Below are 22,441 nucleotides of genomic sequence, written 5' to 3' on the forward strand. Positions count from 1 at the left end.
GCCAAGGCAACGTGTTGTGTCCTTGAGCAAGGCACTTAATCACACATTGCTCTGCGACGACACTGGTGCCAAGCTGTATGGGTCCTAATGCCCTTCCCTTGGACAACATCGGTGTCGTGGAGAGGGGAGACTTACAGCATGGGCAACTGCTGGTCTTCCATACAACCCTGCCCAGGCCTGCGGCCTGGGATCCATGGTCTCACAAGACTAACGGATGTTGTCTGTTCAGAAGACAATGAGCAGCTGCTTGTAAGGAGTTTGAATGTTCTCCCTGTGACCTCATAGGTTTCCTCTGGGTGCCCTCACAGTCCAAGAGCCTACTGGTTGGTAGGTTAACTGGTCATTGTAAACTGTGCCATGGTTAGGCTGGGGTTAAATTGGGGGTTGCTGGGTGGCGTGGCTTGAAGGGCTTGATGGGCCTGTTCCATGTTGTATCTCAATAAATAAAATAAAAAATAAACTCTGATAGCAGAGGGGAAGATTCTGTGCCTTCAGGTTCCTTTCCCTCCCCTCGTTGGTAGCAGTGAGAAGAGGGCATGTCCCGGCTGACGAGGGCCCCTCATGACGGATGCTGCCTTTTTGAGTCATCTCCTTTTGAAGGTGCCCTTGATGCTGCAGACACCATTGCCCATGATAAAATTAGCTGAATTTGCAGATTCCTGCAGCTTTTTCTGACCCTGTGCAGTGGCCCCTCCATACCAGATGGTGATGCAACCAGTTAGAATGATCTCCAGTTAGACTTTACAATTCCTAAATTGTAAAAATACTTTTCCTTTACAAGGATCCCTGGTGGACAGAGTACAGGACTAGAACACCATAAGGCTAGATTAAAACATTTTTGGGTTTCTGAGTAAGAATCTCCTTTCCACCTTCTTTATAGGCCCTCTGCCTCTTCTCTCTTCAGTCCTGATGAAGGGTTCCGGCCCGAAACGTTGACCAATCGTTTCCACGGATGCTGCCTGACCTGCTAAGTTCCTCCAGCGTGTTGTGAGTGCTGTTAGTGAGAGATTTAGCATGGTAACGACTATCTTAACCGCATGAGCTCACGCTGCCCAATACAGCCACGTGACCAATTAACCTGCACGTCACTGGAATGAATGAGGGGAACGGGAGGAAAGCCATACAGTCAAGGGGAGAACACACAAACTCCTCAGAGACAGCAGTGGGAATTGAACCCCACATGGCACTGTAGTAATTGGTTGCCCCTTGTATCGGATGATGACACTAGAAAACCTGTGAGGGAGAGTTTTAAAAGTGGAAAAGCTGCTGCAGTGGGGCGGTTCCACCTTCTCGACTTCGGAAGTCCTGGTCCAGTGGTACAAGTAGTTATCACAACTGGAATCTTCCTTGGTTGCATTGGATGACCGTGTCTGGTCATGTCTTTTGCTCCCACAAAGTGTTGCAGAACTGACTGGCTGGCCGTTAGATCTCACTGTTCATCTCATCTGACTGGTGTGATGAAGCTGACTTTACATGCTAGGACAGGTACGTCCCAATCTTACTGGCTCTCCTCACCTGGTTTGGCCTGGGGTCGAAGCGGCGTACTGGGACGGGCTGCTCTTGCAAGCAAACAGCTACTTGGAGCCACAGGAGAGTGTCTGGTGGGGAACAAATTGAGCGAGCTGCCCCAGAATTGACATGACAAACCCCTCCACCAGAAGCACTAGCCCTCCCTGGATGCCCCATATACACCCTAGGGTGGGTGGCGGTCTCTATAATCGTGAGTTTATGCATTGCTCTAAAATCGAATGGTGAAGAGGAAGAAGTTGTTCCTAAAATTTTGAGCTAAAGTCTCTTCTGTCCCAATGAGCCTGCCCTACCCAATTATACCATGCCTTCACACTGTGGGAGGAAACCCCAGCACCCAGAGCAGTCTCGTGTGGTCACGGGGAGAACTGACATGTGTAATGAAATTGCTGTTCTGTGGCAGCAGTTGCAGCAAGGCATATAAATTGCTTTGTTAATAAATAAACAGTGCGAAAAAGAAATTGAGTGGTTGTAGATTCATGGATTGCTTAAAAGCCTGATGACAAGAGTGGAAGAAGTTGTCGCCCCCATCACCCTCTTCTTATTGCTACCATCGATGACGAGATACAGGAGCCTAAAGACACACGCTCAGTGTTTCAGAACAATTTCTTCCTCTCTGCCATCAGATTTCTGAAAGTACAATGAACTCAGGAACACTGTTTTACTGTGCTTTCCCTCTTTTTGTACACTTATTTAATTATACATATACTTATTGTAATTTATATTTTTTATTATTATGTATTGCAATGTACAGCTGCCACAAATCAACAAATTTCAAGATGTATGCCGGTGATATTAAACCTGATTGTGATTCTGGTTGTCTTCTGCCTGTAGTGTGTTTACCTGTGCTACAGTCTTCCCCTGTGTGTGCTGTTTCAGGAGGATGTGTGGTCTGGGGTGCCAACGGTGGCATTGCAGTGGAGGCCTACGACGGAGAGCCAGTGAAAGTGAGCTGCCCTCTCCCCCTGGCAGACATCAGGACTAACCACAGTGAGTCAGGCCTGACACTATTGTGGTACAGAAGCAGGCAGGGCGAAGAGCTGGACGAGCCCATCGATTTTCAGCAGGCGGAGGAGCGGGTGTCAAGTGAGGAAGAGGGGCTGTGGTTCTGGCCAGCGTTTGTCAACGATTCTGGGAACTACACTTGCATGTTGAGGTACAGAAGCTCCAGCAAATTGATTGATTTCAATTTCAAGTTCAACTGTCATTAAACCATACATATGAATATGGCATTCCTCTGTGGCCAAGGATCAAAACGCAGTACTGACAGTCACACACAACACACAGTGCATATAGCCGAAAAATACACGGTTACAAAACAAGATTAAAAATAATAATAGCCTAGTCCAAGTTCCCAAGCGTCATGGTCTGTAGACTGATGGCTCATGGGATGTTGGCCCGGAGCCATGTTTCTGCAAGAACACACCCACAGCAGTTCCTCATTTCTTTCAAGTGCAGCCGCAGTTGAAAACAATCCAGCTTGTCTTCTTGAACAGGTTTGCCATGGAGGCAGAGAGGCATAGAGGCATGGGGCATAGGGTGGAATTTCACACTTGCTCAGCCTGTGTGCTCGCTCTATGAGCAAGCTCTCAAGTTAGTCCTTTCTTTTTTTCAGTACAATGTCCATATATATCTTTCATCTTCATGTATCTTCAATGCACCCCCCTCCCACATAGCTCTCCATTTTTCTATCATCAGTTTGCCTGTCACAGTAGTGTAGGGGTTAGCACAATGATTTACAGTACCAGCGACCCGGGTTCAATTCCTACTGCTGTCTGTAAGGAGTTTTACGTTCTCCCTGTGACCACGTGGGTTTCCTCTGGATGCTCCAGTTTCCTCCCACAGTCCAAAGAGGTACTGGTTCGTAGGTTAATTGATCATTGTAAGTTGTCCTGTGATTTGGCTAGGGTGAAATCGGCAGTTGCTGGGGGCCATGGTTTGAAGGTTGGAAGGGCCTATTCTGCACTGTATCTCAATAAATAAAATAAATAATAAATATTTTTAAATTTTCTTAAATATTGCTAATGTATCTGCCTCTACCACGACCCCTGTCAGGTTGTTACATGCACCCACCACGATGTGTGTAAAAAAAAAACACTACATCCCTCATTCCCTATACTTTCCTCCAATCACCTTAAAATTACTATTATTAATTAGTTAACTTTTCATTATCTATTATTATCCATTTCCATCTCGGGAAATTGTGTTTGACAACCTACTCAATCTATGCCTCTTATCATCTTGTACACCTCTATCAGGTCATCTCTCATCTTCCTTCTCTGCAAAGAGAAAAACCTTAGCTCGCTCAACCTTTCCTCATCAGACATACTCTCTAATTCAGGCAGCATCCTGGTAAATCTCCCCTGCACTCTTTCTAAAGCTTTCATATCCATTCTATAATGAGGCGACCAGAACTGAACACAATAGTCTAAGTGTTGTCTAACCAGAGTTTTATGTAGATGCCATATTACCTCGTGGTTCTTGAACTCATGACTAATGAAGGTCAACACAACAAACACCTTCTTAACAGCCCTATCAATGTGTGCGGCAATTTTGTGGGATCTGTGGCAAGATCCCTCTGTTCCACCACACTGCCAAGAACTGAAGTTAAATAGCCTTTGGAGTGAGAGGGTTGTCCCATCAAGACAGGCTGGATAGTTAAGGTGTGTATTCCAGGAGTTTAGAAGAATGAAGGGTGAACTTATTCAAGCATAGAGTATAATAGCACAGAAGCAAACCCTTCGGCCCAACTGGTCTATGCTAACCAGGATGACCCAAGCTGCTTGGTCCCATTTGCCAGTGTTTGGCCCAAAACCTTCTCAACCTTTCCAATCCATGTACGTGTCTAACTGTCTTTGAAATCTTGTTACTATGCCTGCCTCATGTCCTTGAAATTTTCTATGAGATCTTTACCTTCTCTCCTTAAACCTATGCCCCCTAATTTATGATTCCCAAACTCTGAGAAACCGCCAAGAGGAGCACAATCTCGTTGTAGGGTTTGGAGTCCTGCATGCCTCAGTGACCTGAAGAGCTGTGCTGGCTGGAGTTAGGGCTTCGTGCTTTGGCTCTTGGTCTTTTTGACCCATGCCAAACAGGTCAAAGGGTAGAGGCCAGGCTAAACGTGGCCTTCTGCATCTGTGTGCTGCTGAGGACCCTGAGTAACATCAGAGGCACAATAGAAAAGATGGCAATGACAGACAGAGATAGAGTGGAAAAGCCATTCCCCCCTGGACACTCATTGCTGCATTAAACACCAATGATGTAACAGGCAGTAAGAAACACTGGAGAAAATGTCTATTCATGCCTTTCATGGTTTTATACACCTCCGTGAGATCACCTCTCAGTCTCCTATGTTCTAAGGAATAAAGTCCCAGCCTGTTCAATCTCTCCCTTTAACTCTGTCTCTAAAATATATAACACCCTAAACTATGTTGAAGTACACTAAAAAAATTGAATACATTAAAGATAAAGTCTGATTCTGATAAATGGCTCCCACTCTGTCTGTCCCATGTGTGAGATCGGAAAATTTATTCCCTCACTTTTGTCTCTCTTGAGAGATTATACCCCCAAAGTGAAAACTCAAAAAGAACAGTGGATGTTTAAAATCTGAAACAAAAACTGAATAACACTCAGTGGCCATTTTATTAGGTACACCTGTACACCTGCTCATTAACGCAGATCTCTAATCAGCCAATTGTGGCAGCAACTCAATGCATAAAAACATGCAGACATGGTCAAGAGGTTCAGTTGTTGTTCAGACCAAACATCAGAATGGGGAAGAAATGTGATCGAAGTGACTTTGACTGTGGAATAATTGTTGGTACCAAACGGGGCCGTTTGAGTATCTCAGAAACTGCTGATCTCCTCAGATTTCCACATAACATAGAAACATAGAAAATCTACAGCACAGTACAGGCCCTTCGGCCCACAAAGTTGTGCCGAACATGTCCTTACCTTAGAAATTATCCAGGCTTGCCCATAGCCCTCTATTTTTCTAAGCTTCATGTAGAGTTTACAGAGAATGGTGTGAAAAACAAAAAGCATCCAGTGAGCAGCAGTGCTTTGGGTGAAAACACCTTGTTAATGAGAGAGGTCAGAGGAGAATGCCCAGACTGGTTCAAGCTGACAGGAAAGTGACGGTAACTCAGATAACCACGTGTTACAACAGTGGTGTGCAGAAGAGCACCTCTGAATGCACAGCACATCGAACCTTGAAGTGGATGGGCTACAGCAGCAGAAGACCACAAACACACACTCAGTGACCACTTTGTGAGGCACAGGAGGTTCACAATGAAGTAGCCACTGAGCGTATGGAGATAAACATAAAAATGCTGGAAACATGCTGCACATTTGGAAAGCAAAATGGTCGACGTTTCAGGTCTCAGGTGAAATGTTCTTGGAGTTAAGCTTTAACCTGTTTCTCTCTCCATGGTTACCAATTAACCTGCTGAGTGTTTCCAGCAAATCGTATTTCCATTATAACCCTGAGGATTTAATTTGAGTGCATGCTCCTTTTCAATCCTTCCAAGTGGATCAAGTTGGGATGAAATCTTCCTTGATCAGCATTTCAATATAAGTGTGAGGTGTTGCACTCTGGGAGCACCAGCCAGAGTAGGTCTTACACAGAGAGCACAGGGAACTGAGGAGTGCCGTAGAACAGAGATTCATTATTCCATGAAGGTGGTGTCACAAGTAGAGAAGGTCTCAAAGAAAGCTTTTGGCACAATGGCCTTCATTAATCAATGCATTGAGTACAGGAGATGGGATGTTATGTTGAAGTTGTATAAGACGTTGGTGACGCCAAATTTGGAGTATTGTGTGTAGCTTTAGGAAAGACGTCAATAAGATGGGAAGAGTGCAGAGAAAATTTACAAGGATAGTTCGTATTCTGCATGGTGGACGCTGACTAGTGGTATTACACAGGGAACAACAGGAATTCTGCAGATGCTGGAAATTCAAGCAACACACATAAAAGTTGCTGGTGAACGCAACAGGCCAGGCAGCATCTCTAGGAAGAGGTGCAGTCGACGTTTCAGGCCGAGACCCTTCGTCAGGACTAACTGAAGGAAGAGTGAGTAAAGGATTTGAAAGTTGGAGGGGGAGGGGGAGATCCAAAATGATAGGAGAAGACAGGAGGGGGAGGGATGGAGCCAAGAGCTGGACAGGTGATAGGCAAAAGGGATACGAGAGGATCATGGGACAGGATCCTACCCAAGATCCACAAACCTGCCTGTCCTGGCCGACCTATTGTCTCAGCTTGCTCCTGCCCCACCGAACTCGTTTCTCCATACCTCAACACGGTTTTATCTCCCCTTGTTCAATCCCTTCCTACCTATGTTCGTGACACTTCTTACGCTCTTAAACTTTTCGATGATTTTAAGTTCCCTGGCCCCCACCGCTTTATTTTCACCATGGATGTCCAGTCCTTATCTACTTCCATCCCCCATCAGGAAGGTCTCAAAGCTCTACGCTTCTTTTTGGATTCCAGACCTAATCAGACCCCCCTACCACCACTCTGCTCCGTCTAGCGGAATTAGTCCTTACTCTTAATAATTTCTCCTTTGGCTCCTCCCACTTCCTCCAAACTAAAGGTGTAGCCATGGGCACCCGTATGGGTCCTAGCTATGCCTGCCTTTTTGTTGGCTTTGTGGAACAATCTATGTTCCATGCCTATTCTGGTATCTGTCCCCAACTTTTCCTTCGCTACATCGACGACTGCATTGGCGCTGCTTCCTGCACACATGCAGAGCTTGTTGACTTTATTAACTTTGCCTCCAACTTTCACCCTGCCCTCAAGTTTGCCTGGTCCATTTCCGACACCTCCCTCCCCTTTCTAGATCCTTCTGTCTCTGTCTCTGGAGACAGCTTATCCACTGATGTCTACTATAAGCCTACTGACTCTCACAGCTATCTGGACTATTCCTCTTCTCACCCTGTCTCTTGCAAAAACGCCATCCCCTCCTCGCAATTCCTCCGTCTCCGCCACATCTGCTCTCAGGATGAGGCTTTTCATTCTAGGACGAGGGAGATGTCTTCCTTTTTTAAAGAAAGGGGCTTCCCTTCCTCCACTATCAACTCTGCTCTTAAACGCATCTCCCCCGTTTCACGTACATCTGCTCTCACTCCATCCTCCCGCCACCCCACTAGGAATAGGGTTCCCCTAGTCCTCACCTACCACCCCACCAGCCTCCAGGTCCAACATATTATTCTCCGTAACTTCCGCCACCTCCAACGGGATCCCACCACTAAGCACATCTTTCCCTCCCCCCCTCTCTCTGCATTCCGCAGGGATCGCTCCCTACGCAACTCCCTTGTCCATTCGTCCCCCCCATCCCTCCCCACTGATCTCCCTCCCGGCACTTATCCGTGTAAGCGGAACAAGTGCTACACATGCCCTTACACTTCCTCCCTTACCACCATTCAGGGCCCCAAACAGTCCTTCCAGGTGAGGCAACACTTCACCTGTGAGTCAGCTGGGGTGATATACTGCGTCCGGTGCTCCCGATGTGGCCTTTTATATATTAGCGAGACCCGATGCAGACTGGGAGACCGCTTTGCTGAACATCTACGCTCTGTCCGCCAGAGAAAGCAGGATCTCCCAGTGGCCACACATTTTAATTCCACATCCCATTCCCATTCTGACATGTCTATCCACGGCTTCCTCTACTGTAAAGATGAAGCCACACTCAGGTTGGAGGAACAACACCTTATATTCTGTCTGGGTAGCCTCCAACCTGATGGCATGAACATCGACTTCTCTAACTTCCGCTAATGTCCCACCTCCCCCTCGTACCCCATCTGTTACTTATTTTTATACACACATTCTTTCTCTCACTCTCCTTTTTCTCCCTCTGTCCCTCTGAATATACCCCTTACCCATCCTCTGGGTCTCACCCCCCCCCCCCGTCTTTCTTCCCGGACCTCCTGTCCCATGATCCTCTCGTATCCCCTTTTGCCTATCACCTGTCCAGCTCTTGGTTCCATCCCTCCCCCTCCTGTCTTCTCCTATCATTTTGGATCTCCCCCTCCCCCTCCAACTTTTAAATCCCTTACTCACTCTTCCTTCAGTTAGTCCTGACGAAGGGTCTCGGCCTGAAACGTCGACTGCACCTCTTCCTACAGATGCTGCCTGGCCTGCTGCGTTCACCAGCAACTTTTATGTGTGTTGCTGGTATTACACAGGGATCTCTTCTGGAACCCCTCCTCTTTCTGATTTTTATAAGTGACCTGGATGAGGAAATAGAAGGGTGGGTTAGTAAATTTGCTGATGACAGAAAGGTTCGGAGTGTTGTGGATAGTCTGGAGGGTTGTCAGAGGTTATAGCGGGACATCGATAGCATACAGTACTGGGCTGAGAAGTGGCAGATGGACTTCAACCCTGAGAAGTGTGAAGTGGTTCATTTTAGTATGTCAAATTTGAAGACAGAATATCATATTAATGGTAAGACTCTTGGCAGTGTGGAAGATCAGAGAGATCTTGGGGTTAGTGTCCATAGGACACTCAAAGCTTCTGTGCAGGTTAACTGTGTTAGTTAGAAGGTGTATGGTGTGTTGGTATTCATCAACCGTGGGATTGAATTTAAGAGATGTGAAGTAATGTTACAGCTATATAAGATCATTGTTAGACCCCACCTGGAGTACTGTGTTCAGTTCTGGTCACCTCACTACAAGAAGGATGTGGATATTATAGAGAGATTGCAGAGAATATTTCCAAGGATGTTGCCTGGATTGGGGAGCATGCCTTACAAGAATAGGTTGAGTGAACTTGGCCTTTTCTCCTAGGAGCAAGGAGGATGAGAGGTGACCTGACAGAGATGAATAAGATGATGAGAGGCATTGATCGTGTGGATAGCCAGAGGCTTTTTCCCAGGGCTGAAATGGCTTACACAAGGGGGCATAGTTTTAAGGTGCTTGGAAGCAGGTACCGAGGGGATGTCAGAGGTAAGTTTTCCACACAGAGAGTGGCGGGTGCGTGGAATGCACTGCCAGCGACAGTGGTGGAGGTGGATACAATAGGGTCTTTTAAGAGACTCTTGGATAGGTACATGGAGCTTAGAAAAACAGAAGGCTCTGCGGTAGGGAAATCCTAGGCAGTCTCTCGAGTAGGTTACATGGTCAGCACAACATTGTGGGCTGAAGGGCCTGTAATGTGCTCAAGGTTTCTATGTTTCTATATATGTTGCTGGGACTATCAGGTTGGTACTGGACCCCAAGAAAGGGAGTTTGTGGAATGCCTCAGAGATGGATTCTTAGAGCAGCTTGTTTTGGAGCCTACCAGGGAGAAGGCAGTTCTGGATTTAGTGTTGTGTAATGAGCCAGATTTGATAAGGGAGCTTGAGGTAAAGGAGCCATTAGGAGGTAGTATGATAAGTTTTAATCTACAATTTAAGAGGGGGAAGAGAAGATCGGAAGTGTCAGTATTACAGTTGAACAAAGGGGACTATGGAGCCATGAGCGAGGAGCTGGCCAAAGTTGACTGGAAAGATACCCTAGCAGGGATGACAGAGGAACAACAATAGCAGGTATTTCTGGGAATAATACAGAAGGTGCAGGATCAGTTCATTCCAAAGAGGAAGAAAGATTCTAAGGGGAGTAAGGGGTGACCGTGGCTGACAAAGGAAGTCAAGGACAGTATAAAAATAAAAGAGAGGAAGTATAACATAGCAAGGATGAGCGGGAAGCCAGAGGATTGGGAGACTTTTAAGAAGCAACAGAAGATAACTAAAGAGGCAATACGGGGGGAAAAGATGAGGTACAAAGGTAAGCTGGCCAAGAATATAAAGGAGGATAGTAAAAGCTTCTTTAGGTATGTGAAGAGGAAAAAATTAATTAAGACTGAAGTTGGGCCCTTGAAGACAGAAATGGGTGAAATTATTATGGGGAACAAGGAAATGGCAGACGAGCTGAACAGGTACTTTGGATCTGTCTTCACTAGGGAAGACACAAACAATCTCCCAGATGTAATAGTGGCCAGAGGACCTAGGGTAATGGAGGAACTGAAGGAAATTCGCATCAGGCAGAAAATGGTGTTGGATAGACTGTTGGGACTGAAGGCTGATAAATCCCCAGGGCCTGATGGTCTGCATTCCAGGGTACTTAAGGAGGTGGCTCTAGAAATTGTGGACGCATTGGTAATCATTTTCCAATGTTCTATAGATTCAGGATCAGTTCCGGTGGATTGGAGGGTAGCTAATGTTATCCCACCTTTAAAGAAGGAGGGAGAGAGAAAACAGGCAATTATAGATCAGTTAGTCTGACATCCGTGGTGGGGAAGATGCTGGAATCAATTATAAAAGATGAAATAGCGGGATATTTGTATAGCAGTAACAGGATAAGTCTGGGTCAGCATGGATTTACGAAGGGGAAATCATGCTTGACTAATCTTCTGGAATTTTTTGAGAATGTAACTATAAAAATGGACGTGGGAAAGCCAGTGGATGTAATGTACCTGGACTTTCAGAAAACATTTCATAAGGTCCCATATCGGAGGTTAGTGGGCAAAATTAGAGCAAATGGTATTGGGGGTAGGGTACTGACATGGATAGAAAATTGTTTGGCAGACAGGAAACAAAGAGTAGGGAGTAATGGGTCCTTTTCAGAATGGCAGGCAGTGACTAGTGGGGTACCGCAAGGCTCGGTGCTGGGACCACAGCTATTTACAATATACATTAATGATTTAGATGAAGGGATTAAAAGTAACATTAGCAAATTTGCAGATGACACAAAGCTGGGTGGCAGTGTGAAATGTGAATGAGAATGCAGGGTGACTTGGACAGGTTGGGTGAGTGGGCAGATGCATGGCAGATGCAGTTTAATGTGGATAAATGTGAGGTTATCCACTTTGGTGGCAAGAACAGGAAGGCAGATTACTATCTGAATGGTGTCAAGTTAGGAAAAGGGGAAGTACAACAAGATCTAGGTGTCCTTGTTCATCAGTCACTGCAAGTAAGCATGCAGGTACAGCAGACAGTGAAGAAAGCTAATGGCATGTTGGCCTTCATAACAAGGGGAGTTGAGTATAAGAGCAAAGAGGTCCTTCTGCAGTTGTACAGGGCCCTGGTGAGACCACACCTGGAGTATTGTGTACAGTTTTGGTCTCCAAATTTGAGGAAGGACATTCTAGCTATTGAGGGAGTACAGCGTAGGTTCACGAGGTTAATTCCCGGGATGGCGGGACAGTCATATGTTGAAAGATTGGAGTGACTGGGCTTGTATACACTGGAATTTAGAAGGATGAGAGGGGATCTGATTGAAACATATAAGATTATTAAGGGATTGGACACGCTAGAGGCAGGAAACATGTTCCTGATGTTGGGGGAGTCCAGATCCAGAGGCCACAGTTTAAGAATAAGGGGTAGACCATTTAGAACGGAGTCGAGGAAAAACTTTTTCACACAGAGGGTTGTGGTTCTGTGGAATGCTCTGCCTCAGAAGGCAGTGGAGGCCAATTCTCTGGATTCTTTCAAGAGCTCTTAAAGATAGTGGAGTCAAGGGATATGGGGAGAAGGCAGGAAAAGGGTACTGATTGTGGATGATCAGCCATGATCACAGTGAATGGCGGTGCTGGCTTGAAGGGCTGCATGGCCTACTCCTGCATCTATTGTCTATTGATTTGAGGACCTGAGTTATAGAGAATGGTTGAATAGATTAGGATTTTATTACCTTGAACATAGAGGAATGAGGGGCGATTTGATAGAGGTGTGCAGAATAATGAGGGATGGACATAGGGTAAACGCATCAGTGTTTTTCCACTGAGGATAGGGGAGATGAGAACGAGAGGTCATGGGTTAAGGGCAAAGGGCAAAATATTTAAGGGGAACATGAGGGTAAACTTCTTCATGCAGAAGATTGTGAGAGTGTGGAATGAGCAGCCAGCAGAAGCAGTGGATGCAGGTTTGATTTCAATATTTGAGAGAAATTTAGATAGGTACATGGTTGGGAGGAATATGAAGGGCTGTGGTCTGGGTTCCGGTCGAGGGGACTAGGCAGAATAATATTTTGGCATGGACTAGATGGGCCAACAGACTTGTTTCTATGTGGTAGTGTTCTATGAATCTATCTTCAGGAGTGGGATTTGAACCTGAGACTTCTAGTACAAGGGGGGCTCCCACCAAAAAAGAATCTCAGGGTTGTATGTGGTGACATGTATGTACTCTGATAATAAATTTTACTTTGAACTCTGAGTGAGTCAGTTGACTCTTTCCCTGGAAGATGAAAGCTGGCCAGTTGATGTGTGTGTGAACCAGAATCAGGTTTATTATCCCTGACATATGTTGTGAAATTTGTTGGAGAGAAAGCTCTAAATTTACAGCCGGAACAAGTGCTACACATGCCCTTACACTTCCTTCCTTACCACCACTCAGGGCCCCAGACAGTCCTTCCAGGTGAGGCGACACTTCACCTGTGAGTCGGCTGGGGTGATATACTGCGTCCGGTGCTCCCGATGTGGCCTTTTATATATTGGCGAGACCCGACGCAGACTGGGAGACTACTTTGCTGAACACCTATGCTCTGTCCGCCAGAGAAAGCAGGATCTCCCAGTGGCCACCCATTTTAATTCCACATCCCATTCCCATTCTGACATGTCTGTCCACGGCCTCCTCTACTGTAAAGATGAAGCCACACTCAGGTTGGAGGAACAACACCTTATATTCCGTCTGGGTAGCCTCTAACCTGATGGCATGAACATTGACTTCTCTATATTCCGCTAATGCCCCACCTCCCCCTCGTACCCCATCCGTTATTTATTTATATACACATATTCTTTCTCTCTCTCTCCTTTTTCTCCCTCTGTCCCTCTGACTATACTCTTGCCCATTCTCTGGGTCCCCCCCCCCCCGTCTTTCTCCCCAGACCTCCTGTCCCATGATCCTCTCATATCCCTTTTGCCAATCACCTGTCCAGCTCTTGGCTCCATCCCTCCCCCTCCTGTCTTCTCCTATCATTTCAGATCTCCCCCTCCCCCTCCCACTTTCAAATCTCTTACTAGCTCTTCCTACAGTTAGTCCTGACGAAGGGTCTCGGCCCGAAACGACGACTGTACCTCTTCCTAGAGATGCTGCCCGGCCTGCTGTGTTCACCAGCAACTTTGATGTGTGTTGCTTGAATTTCCAGCATCTGCAGAATTCCTCGTGTTTAAGCTCTAAATTTGTTATGTTCTGTAAATTTTCTATTTTTAATGCATCTTCTGCCCTTTTTCTCCCATCCCAGAAATGCGTCTGGTTGTCTCAGGGTGTCGATATTGCTGTTCGTTATCCAGAAGAGACCCAACAGATGTGCTAGCAACGTTGAGCTTTATCTTGGTGACGTGAGCTACCAGCTATGTCCAGGAACCAGCGATTTCTCCCCAGCATTATTCAACACGTCAACTGCCTGGTACTGGGTATGGTCAATTAGGAGAGTTTAATTTAAAAACCCCTCCTTGTGAGGAACTTGGGAAGCCGTGCTGTGATTTGTGCCTTTGTTCTGTGTCATGTTACAGGGACTGAGATGAGGAGAACTCTCTTCACTCATAGAGCGCAAATGTAGGCCCTTCAGCCCAACTGACCACAGTGTCCACCCTGCTATTCAGCCCATCTCCCTCGAAATCCTGTCCCTCCATGGACCTGTCCAAGTGCTTTTTAAGTGATACTGTGTACCTGCCTCAACTACTTCCCCTTGCAGCTCGTTCCATCTCTGTGTGAAAAAGCTGTCCCTCAGGACCCTTTTAAATCTTTTCCCCCTCATCCTAAGACTATGCCCCCCAGTTCTGGACTCTCCTACCCTGGGGGAAAGACTGTTACGATCCAGCTTATCCACATCTCTTGTAATTTTAAACATTTCCGTGAGGTTGCTCCTCATTTTCCTATGTTCCAAGGAACAGAGACCAAAATTGAGCAGATAGCCGCAGACTTTTACCCATGCTGGAAATAGCAAATGCAAGTGGGCAGAATTATAAGGTGATTGGATGGAAGTGTCGGGGTGTGTCAGAGGTAGCTTTTTTTTTTACACAGAGAATGAAGCACACTGACAGGGATGGTGGTAGAGGCAGATACATTAAGGACATGGGGAGTTTGGGAAGAGGCTGAAGATCAGGACTTTCAAGGTCATAATCTTTGGGTTGCTCCCAGTGCCACATGTTAGTCAAGGTAGGAAGAAGATGATAGTACAGATGAATATGTGGCTGAGGAACTGGTGCAAGAGGCAGGGTTTCAGATTTCTGGATCATAGTCATAGTCATACTTTATTGATCCTGGGGGAAATTGGTTTTCGTTACAGTTGCACCATAAATAATAAATAGTAATAAAACCATAAATAGTTAAATAGTAATATGTAAATTATTTATGCAGGAAATAAGTCCAGGACCAGCCTATTGGCTCAGGGTGTCTGACCCTCCAAGGGAGGAGTTGTAAAGTTTGATGGCCACAGGCAGGAATGACTTCCTATGACGCTCTGTGTTGCATCTCGGTGGAATGAGTCTCTGGCTGAATGTACTCCTGTGCCCAACCAGTACATTATGTAGTGGGTGGGAGACATTGACCAAGATGGCATGCAACTTGGAGAGCATCCTCTTTTCAGACACCACCGTGAGAGAGTCCAGTTTCATCCCCACAACATCACTGGCCTTACGAATGAGTTTGTTGATTCTGTTGGTGTCTGCTACCCTCAGCCTGCTGCCCCAGCACACAACAGCAAACATGATCGCACTGGTCACCACAGACTCGTAGAACATCCAATCATTGCACTAGTCTCCTGGGGAAAGGTATGACTTGTACAAAAGGGACAGGTTACACCTGAACCCAAGGGAGACAGATATGTTGGAGCTGTTGGGGAGGGTTTAACAATTTGGCAGGGCGGGATGGGAACCGGTGTGATAGGGTGGAGGATGGTCCAGTGAGTATACAAGTTGAATCGGTGTGTAGTGAAACTGTGAGGAAGGACAGGCAGATGAAAGGGCTAAGTTGCAGTTAGTGGGATGAGCTGAAGTGTAACATGGTAGCAAAGTCAAAATGGGCGATGAAAACAGGACTGAATGTAACTGCACCAGTTCAATGAAATAATGGCCACGCAACATTCAAATGTCCTTGAATATTTATTTTTATTTCTCTCCTTCTCCTTCTTCAGTAGACACCTTGAAAACTACAAGGAAATAAAGGACATAAAAGTTTGAAACATACATCTCTCAGTCTTTTAAAGTCTCTCAAGCTAGAGTCTGCCAATAAACAGGCCCAAAAACGTTAGCACATCAGAAGTGTGCTGAAATCAAATAAATCACTAAAACATATCACACTGTTCCTCTAAAGGCACCTCAACAACATTATATAAAACAAATTAAGGAAAGCAATTACCATGTGCGCCTCTTGGACCACATGCAGAATGAGGTTATTTTAGGGCCATGTGTTTTTCTCCGCGTCCATGTTGGTTCTGACCCATAATACCACAGTCATGCTTTCATTGAGCTTGGGTCATGTGACCTGTTAAACTCTGGTCATGTGATCCATTAAACTCTACATTAAATAAACCTTACATAAAGTATTTTATGGTGATGAAATAATCATGAATTTATGACAAAAACATATAAAATAAACATCTCAATGAAACATGTCCCTGAGAAAGTTACACTGAAGATGTTATATTTGAATGCACACAGTATAAAGAATAAGGTAGGCGATCTTGTAGCACCGTTAGAGATTGGCAGGTATAATGTTGTGGCCATCACTGTGTCGAGGCTGAAAGAAGATCATAGTTAGGAGCTTAACATCCAAGGATACACTTTGTATTGAAAGGAGAGGCAGGTAGGCAGAGGGGGAGGTGTCACTCTATTAGTAAAAAATAAGATCAAATCCTTAGAAAGAGGTGACATAGGATCAGAAGATGTTGAATCATTGTGGGTAGAGTTAAGAAATTGCTTGGGTAAAAAGACCCTAATGAGAGTTATATACAGGCCTCAGAAAAGTCACCAGGATGTGGGATAAAAATTTCAAAACAAGAGGTAGAAAAGACATGTAAAAAGGGCAATTTTATGATAGTCATAGGGGTTTTCAATATGCAGGTAGATTGGAAATATCAGGTTAGTGCTGGATCTCATGAGAGGGAATTTGTAGAATGCCTTCAAGATAGATTTTTAGGATAGCTTGTGCTTGAGGCCACTAGGGGAAAGGCAGTTCTAGATTGGGTGCTGTGTAATGAACCAGATTTGATTAGGAAGTTTAAGTAAAGGAACCCTTAGGAGTCAGTGATGATAACACAATAGAAATCACCCTGCAGTTTGAGAGGGAAAAGGTAAAGTCAAATGTATTAGTATTACATGGAGTAAAAGGAATTACATAGGCATGAAATTAGCACGGATAGAGGATTGGTTAATTAATAGAAAGCAGAAAGTTGGGATACATGGGTGTTACTCTGGTTGGCAGTCAGTGGTGGGCGGTGTGCCGCAGGGGTCGATGCTGGGCCCGCAACTGTTCATGATATACATTAACGATCTGGAAGAGGGGACTGAGTGTAGTGTATCTAAGTTTGCTGATGGTACTAAATTGAGTGGAAATGCAAACTGTGTAGAAGATGCGGAGAGTCTGCAGAGAGTTATAGATAGGTTAAGTGAGTGGCCGAGGGTCTGGTAGATGGAGTATAATGTTGGTAAATATGAGGTCAAGCACTTTGGAAGGCAAAATGAAAGAGCAGATTATTATTTAAATGGTAGACAGACTTAATATGTATTTTGCGTCAGTCTTCACTGTGGAATAGATTATGAAGACACGCAGTCCTCTTTTATTGTCATTTAGTAATGCATGCATTAAGAAATGATACAGTAGCAGTATGCCAGAAATTGGATACTATTAGTGGGCAGAAGTAAGTGCGGTTGCCAGTACTAAGGAGAAACTGCTTGGGAAACTGAAAGGACTGAAGATAGATAAGTCCCCTGGACCAGATGGACTACATCCCAGAGCAGAAGGCAATAAAAATATAATTAAAAAGCTGAAGATTGAATACAAAAGTAAGCTCGGCAATAATATTAAAGAGGATATTAAAAGTTTCGCCAGGTATGTGAAGTGTAAAAGAGAGGCGAGGATGGATGCCGGGCTGCTGGAAAATGATGCTGGAGGGTAGTAATGGGGGACAATGAAGTGGCAGATGAACTGAAGAAGTATTTTGCATCAGTCCTCATTGTGGAAGATTCTAGCAGTATGGTGGAAGTTCCAGGTGTCAGGGGTCACAAAGTGTGTGACGTTACCATAACTCGAGAGAAGGTTCTGGGGAAACTAAAAGGTCTGAAGTTAGATAGGTCACTTGGACCAGATGGTGTACACCACAGGGTTCTGAAAAAGGCAGCTGAAGAGATTGTGGAGGTATTAGTAATGATCTTTCAACAATCACTAGATTTTGGAATGGTTCCAGAGCATTGGAAAATTGCAAATGACACTCTACTCTTTAAGAAGGGAGGGAGGTCGAAAATGGAAATTGTAGGCTATTTAGCCAGACTTCAGTGGTTGGGAAGATGTTAGAGTCCATTGTTAAGGAAGAGGTTTCAGGATATTTGAAGGCACATGATAAAATAGACCAAGATCAGCATTGTCTCCTGAAAGGGAAATCTTGCCTGACATATCTGTTGGAATTCTTTGAGAAAATAACAAGCAGAATAGACAAAGGAGAGTTAATGGAAATTGTTCACCTGGACTTCCATAAGGGCTTTGACAAGCTGATGCACATAAGGCTGCTTAATAAGATAAGAGCCCAGAATATTACAGGAAAGACAAAGATACTAGCATGATTTTAAAGACTCCCCTGTACCGCCGGAGTGGAAGAGAAGGCTGGTGGAGAAGATGTTGAAGCTAGGGGATGTCTTTTCTCAGGGCGAGTTTGATGTGGGTTGTTCCAAGAGCACTCGTCACACTATCCAGGTGACAAATGACACCCCATTTAGAGAAAGGTCGCGGTGGTTGGCCCCAGCAGATGTGGAAGGTGTGCAGCAGTTGAAGGATGTAGGGATTATTGAGGAGTCCCGGAGCCCCTATGCGTCCCCCATAGTAGTGGCTGGGAAGAAAAATGGGAAGGTATGTATGTGCGTGGACTATAGGACCCTGAACCGGCGCGCTGTCCCTGACCAGTATACGGTCCCGAGGGTTGAAGACGTGTTGGCCTGTTTGAGTGGTGCCCAGTGGTTTAGTGTATTGGATTTGCGGAGTGGGTATTACCAGATTCCGATGAGTGAGACCGATAAAGAGAAGACAGCCTTTATCTGTCCCCTCGGATTCTTTCAGTTCAAATGAATGCCCCAAGGAATATCAGGGGCCCCAGCCATCTTCCAGAGGCTCATGGAGAGGACGGTGGGGGATATGAACTTGCTTGAGGTGTTGGTGTACCTGGACGACCTGATAGTGTTTGGATCTACGTTGGAGGAACATGAGGAGCGGCTGCTGAAGGTGCTGAGTCGGCTGAAGGAGGAAGGGTTGAAACTTTCCCTGGATAAATGCCAGTTCTGCAAGATGTCTGTCGGCTATGTCGGACACATAATCTTGCGAGATGGAGTGGCTACTATAGAGCAGCTAAGATAGACGCAGTGACCACCTGGCTGAGACCCCAGACTGTGAGCGCCCTGTGCTCGTTTTTGGGGTTCTGTGGGTATTACTGGCGATTCATGAAAGGATACGCTAAAATGAGTCACCCATTGAACCAGCTTTTGTGTGGCTATCCCGCCGTGTGGATGAAAAGGAAGGGATACCGAGGGCAGGAGGCAGGAGGGTATCTGAACCCCTTGGAACCCTTTGGACCGAGGTGGGGTGCTCAATGTGAGGAGGTGTTCTCATCGCTGAAAAGGGCACTGACAGGCCCGTATGTGCTACACACATATCAGTGTGCTACACACTGATGACAGCCGAGAGGGTCTGGGGGCTGTCCTGCACCAGGAGCAGGACAACGGACTGAGGCCAGTGGCGTTTGTCAGCCGAAGTTTGTCGCCTTCAGAGAGAAACTATCCCACTCACAAGTTGGAGTTCCCGGCACTGAAATGGACGGTGGTGGACAGATTAAGTCACTATCTATACGGGGCCAAGTTTGAGGTGAGAATGGACAACAATCCTCTCACTTATATCCTGACCTCGGCAAAGCTGGATGCTACTGGGCATCGGTGGTTGGCGGCCTTGTCTGCCTACGAGTTCAGCCTGAAGTACCGGCCGGGGAGCTGGAACATCGATGCAGATGCTTTATCTCGTCGGGCACATGAGGGATCGGGCACGGACGAGGAGTGGGAGAGTGTCCCTGCTCCGGGAGTGAAGGCTATACGTCAATTTGCGAGCGACGCTGAAGCAGGAGCCCCGATGGGGCCGGATCAGGCAGTGGATCAATTGGGGGCTGATGATGACGTGCTACCCACTGTTTACTGTAATTTGACTGCTCTGAGGAACAGGCAGCTGCCAGAGTTGAGCCCCCAGGAAGTGGAGGCGGCTCAGTGTGATGACCCGAGCATTGGCACTATCTGGTATGCGGCTAAAAGGGGGATATGGCTCAGGCGGAGGGGACAAAACATGCCTCAGTGCCCTAACTACTGAAGGAGTTGAAGCTGAAGAACCAAATCTTATACTGGGTCATGTTCCCCCTCCGGACCACCCCTGGGACCACCCCCGGCGTTGCCAGCTGGTCCTGCCTGAGAAGTATCGGAAGACGGAGCTCAAGTCACTACATGATGATTCCGGGCCTTGGGGGTGGAAAAGACCTATGGAATACTCAGGGACCGGTTTTACAGGCCCCGGATGAGGGGGGAGGTTGAAGAATACTATAAGAAATGCAGTCGCTGCATCTGGAGGAAGCCCTACCTGCGCAGGCGGCTCCTTTGTCCCTCTTGCAGAGTGCGGGACCCATGGGCCTGGTGTGTATGGATTTCCTGTCTATTGAGCCAGACACCAGCAACACCACGAATGTCTTAGTCATCACGGATCACTACACTAGGTATAGAACATAGAACATAGAATAGTACAGCACATTACAGGCCCTTCAGCCCACAATGTTGTTCCGACTCTCAAACCCTGCCTCCCATATAACCCCCAACTTAAATTCCTCCATATACCTGTCTAGTAGTCTCTTAAACTTCACTAGTGTATCTGCCTCCACCACTGAATCAGGCAGTGCATTCCACGCACCAACCACTCTCTGAGTAAAAAACCTTCCTCTAATATCCTCCTTGAACTTCCCACCCCTTACCTTAAAGCCATGTCCTCTTGTATTGAGCAGTTGTGCCCTGGGGACGAGGAGCTGGCTATCCACTCTATCTATTCCTCTTATTATCTTGTACACCTCTATCATGTCTCCTCTCATCCTCCTTCTCTCCAAAGGGTAAAGCCCTAGCTCCCTTAATCTCTGATCATAATGCATACTCTCTAAACCAGGCAGCACCCTGGTAAATCTCCTCTGTACCCTTTCCAATGCTTCCACATCCTTCCTATAGTTGAGGTGACCAGAACTGGACACAGTACTCCAAGTGTGGCCTAACCAGAGTTTTATAGAGCTGCATCATTACATCGCGACTCTTAAACTCTATCCCTCAACTTATGAAAGCTAACACCCCATAAGCTTTCTTAACTACCCTATCTACCTGTGAGGCAACTTTCAGGGATCTGTGGACTTGTACCCCCAGATCCCTCTGTTCCTCCACACTACCAAGTATCCTGCCATTTACTTTGTACTCTGCCTTGGAGTTTGTCCTTCCAAAGTGTACCACCTCACACTTCTCCGGGTTGAACTCCATCTGCCACTTCTCAGCCCACTTCTGCAACCTATCGATGTCTCTCTGCAATCTTTGACATCCTCCACACTATCTACAACACCACCAACCTTTGTGTCATCTGCAAACTTGCCAACCCACCCTTCTACCCCCACATCCAGGTAGTTAATAAAAATCACGAAAAGTAGAGGTCCCAGAACAGATCCTTGTGGGGCACCACTAGTCACAATCCTCCAATCTGAATGTACTCCCTCCACCACAGCCCTCTGCCTTCTGCAGGCAAGCCAATTCTGAATCCACCTGGCCAAACTTCCCTGGATCCCATGCCTTCTGACTTTCTGAATAAGCCTACCATGTGGAACCTTGTCAAATGCCTTACTAAGATCCATGTAGATCACATCCACTGCACTACCCTCATCTATCTGCCTGGTCACCTCCTCAAAGAATTCTATCAGGCTTGTTAGACACGGTCTGCCCTTCAGAAAGCCATGCTGACTGTCCCTGATCAGGTCATGATTCTCTAAATGCCCAGGCGTTTCACACTAAGGATCAGAAAGCGACTACAGTGGCGAAGGCATTATGGGAGAGGTATTTTGTTCATTATGGCCTCCCCAAATGGATACATAGTGATCAGGGATGGGACTTCGAAAGCAGGCTTATCCATGAATTACTGGGTATGCTTGGGGTCGAGAAATCCAGGACCACCCCCTACCACCCGCAGGGTGATCCTCAGGCCAAGGGGTTTAACTGGACCCTGTTGGACATGCTCCGAACTCTGGAGATCAGTCAGAAGAGTAAGTGGAGTCAGCACATCGGGCATTTGGTTCACTGTTACAATTGTACCCGCAATGACACTATGGGGTACTCGCCTTATTATCTGATGTTCGGGCGGGAAGCGAGGTTGCCCATTGACCTTTGTTTTGGGACTGAAGCAGGTAAATTACCTTCGAAGCCATATCTGAAGTATGTGTCCGATATGAGGAGAGAGTTGAAAAGGGCGTACGAGTTGGTGTACTGCGATTTGAAGGTTCTCGACCTGAAACGTCGACTGTACCTCTTCCGATAGATGCTGCCTGGCCTGGTGCGTTCACCAGCATTTTTTGTGTGTGTTGTCGTCTCTCTCTCTGCTTGTTTGGGTTATATTATTGATAAGAGAGGGAACGAACCAATGAGTGTCCATGTTATTCTTTTTGTGGGTGATATTCTGTCTCATATGGCTGG

General features: G+C 46.2%; 1 protein-coding gene across 6 annotated transcripts in view; it reads left to right on the top strand.

Annotated features, from left to right (window-relative positions):
• The window catches only part of LOC140196152 (interleukin-1 receptor accessory protein-like), an 88,296-nt gene that overhangs the window by 27,851 nt on the left and 38,004 nt on the right, over positions 1-22,441 (top strand). For all 6 annotated transcript variants that reach the window (XM_072254891.1, XM_072254892.1, XM_072254890.1 and 3 more), the window contains 2 exons: positions 2,407-2,683; positions 13,738-13,909. In XM_072254891.1, coding sequence (XP_072110992.1) covers positions 2,407-2,683; positions 13,738-13,909 — 449 coding nt within the window. The remainder of the gene's footprint in view (positions 1-2,406; positions 2,684-13,737; positions 13,910-22,441) is intronic.

This window comes from Mobula birostris, chromosome 4, assembly GCF_030028105.1.
Source record: "Mobula birostris isolate sMobBir1 chromosome 4, sMobBir1.hap1, whole genome shotgun sequence".
Taxonomy (NCBI): Eukaryota; Metazoa; Chordata; class Chondrichthyes; order Myliobatiformes; family Myliobatidae; genus Mobula; species Mobula birostris.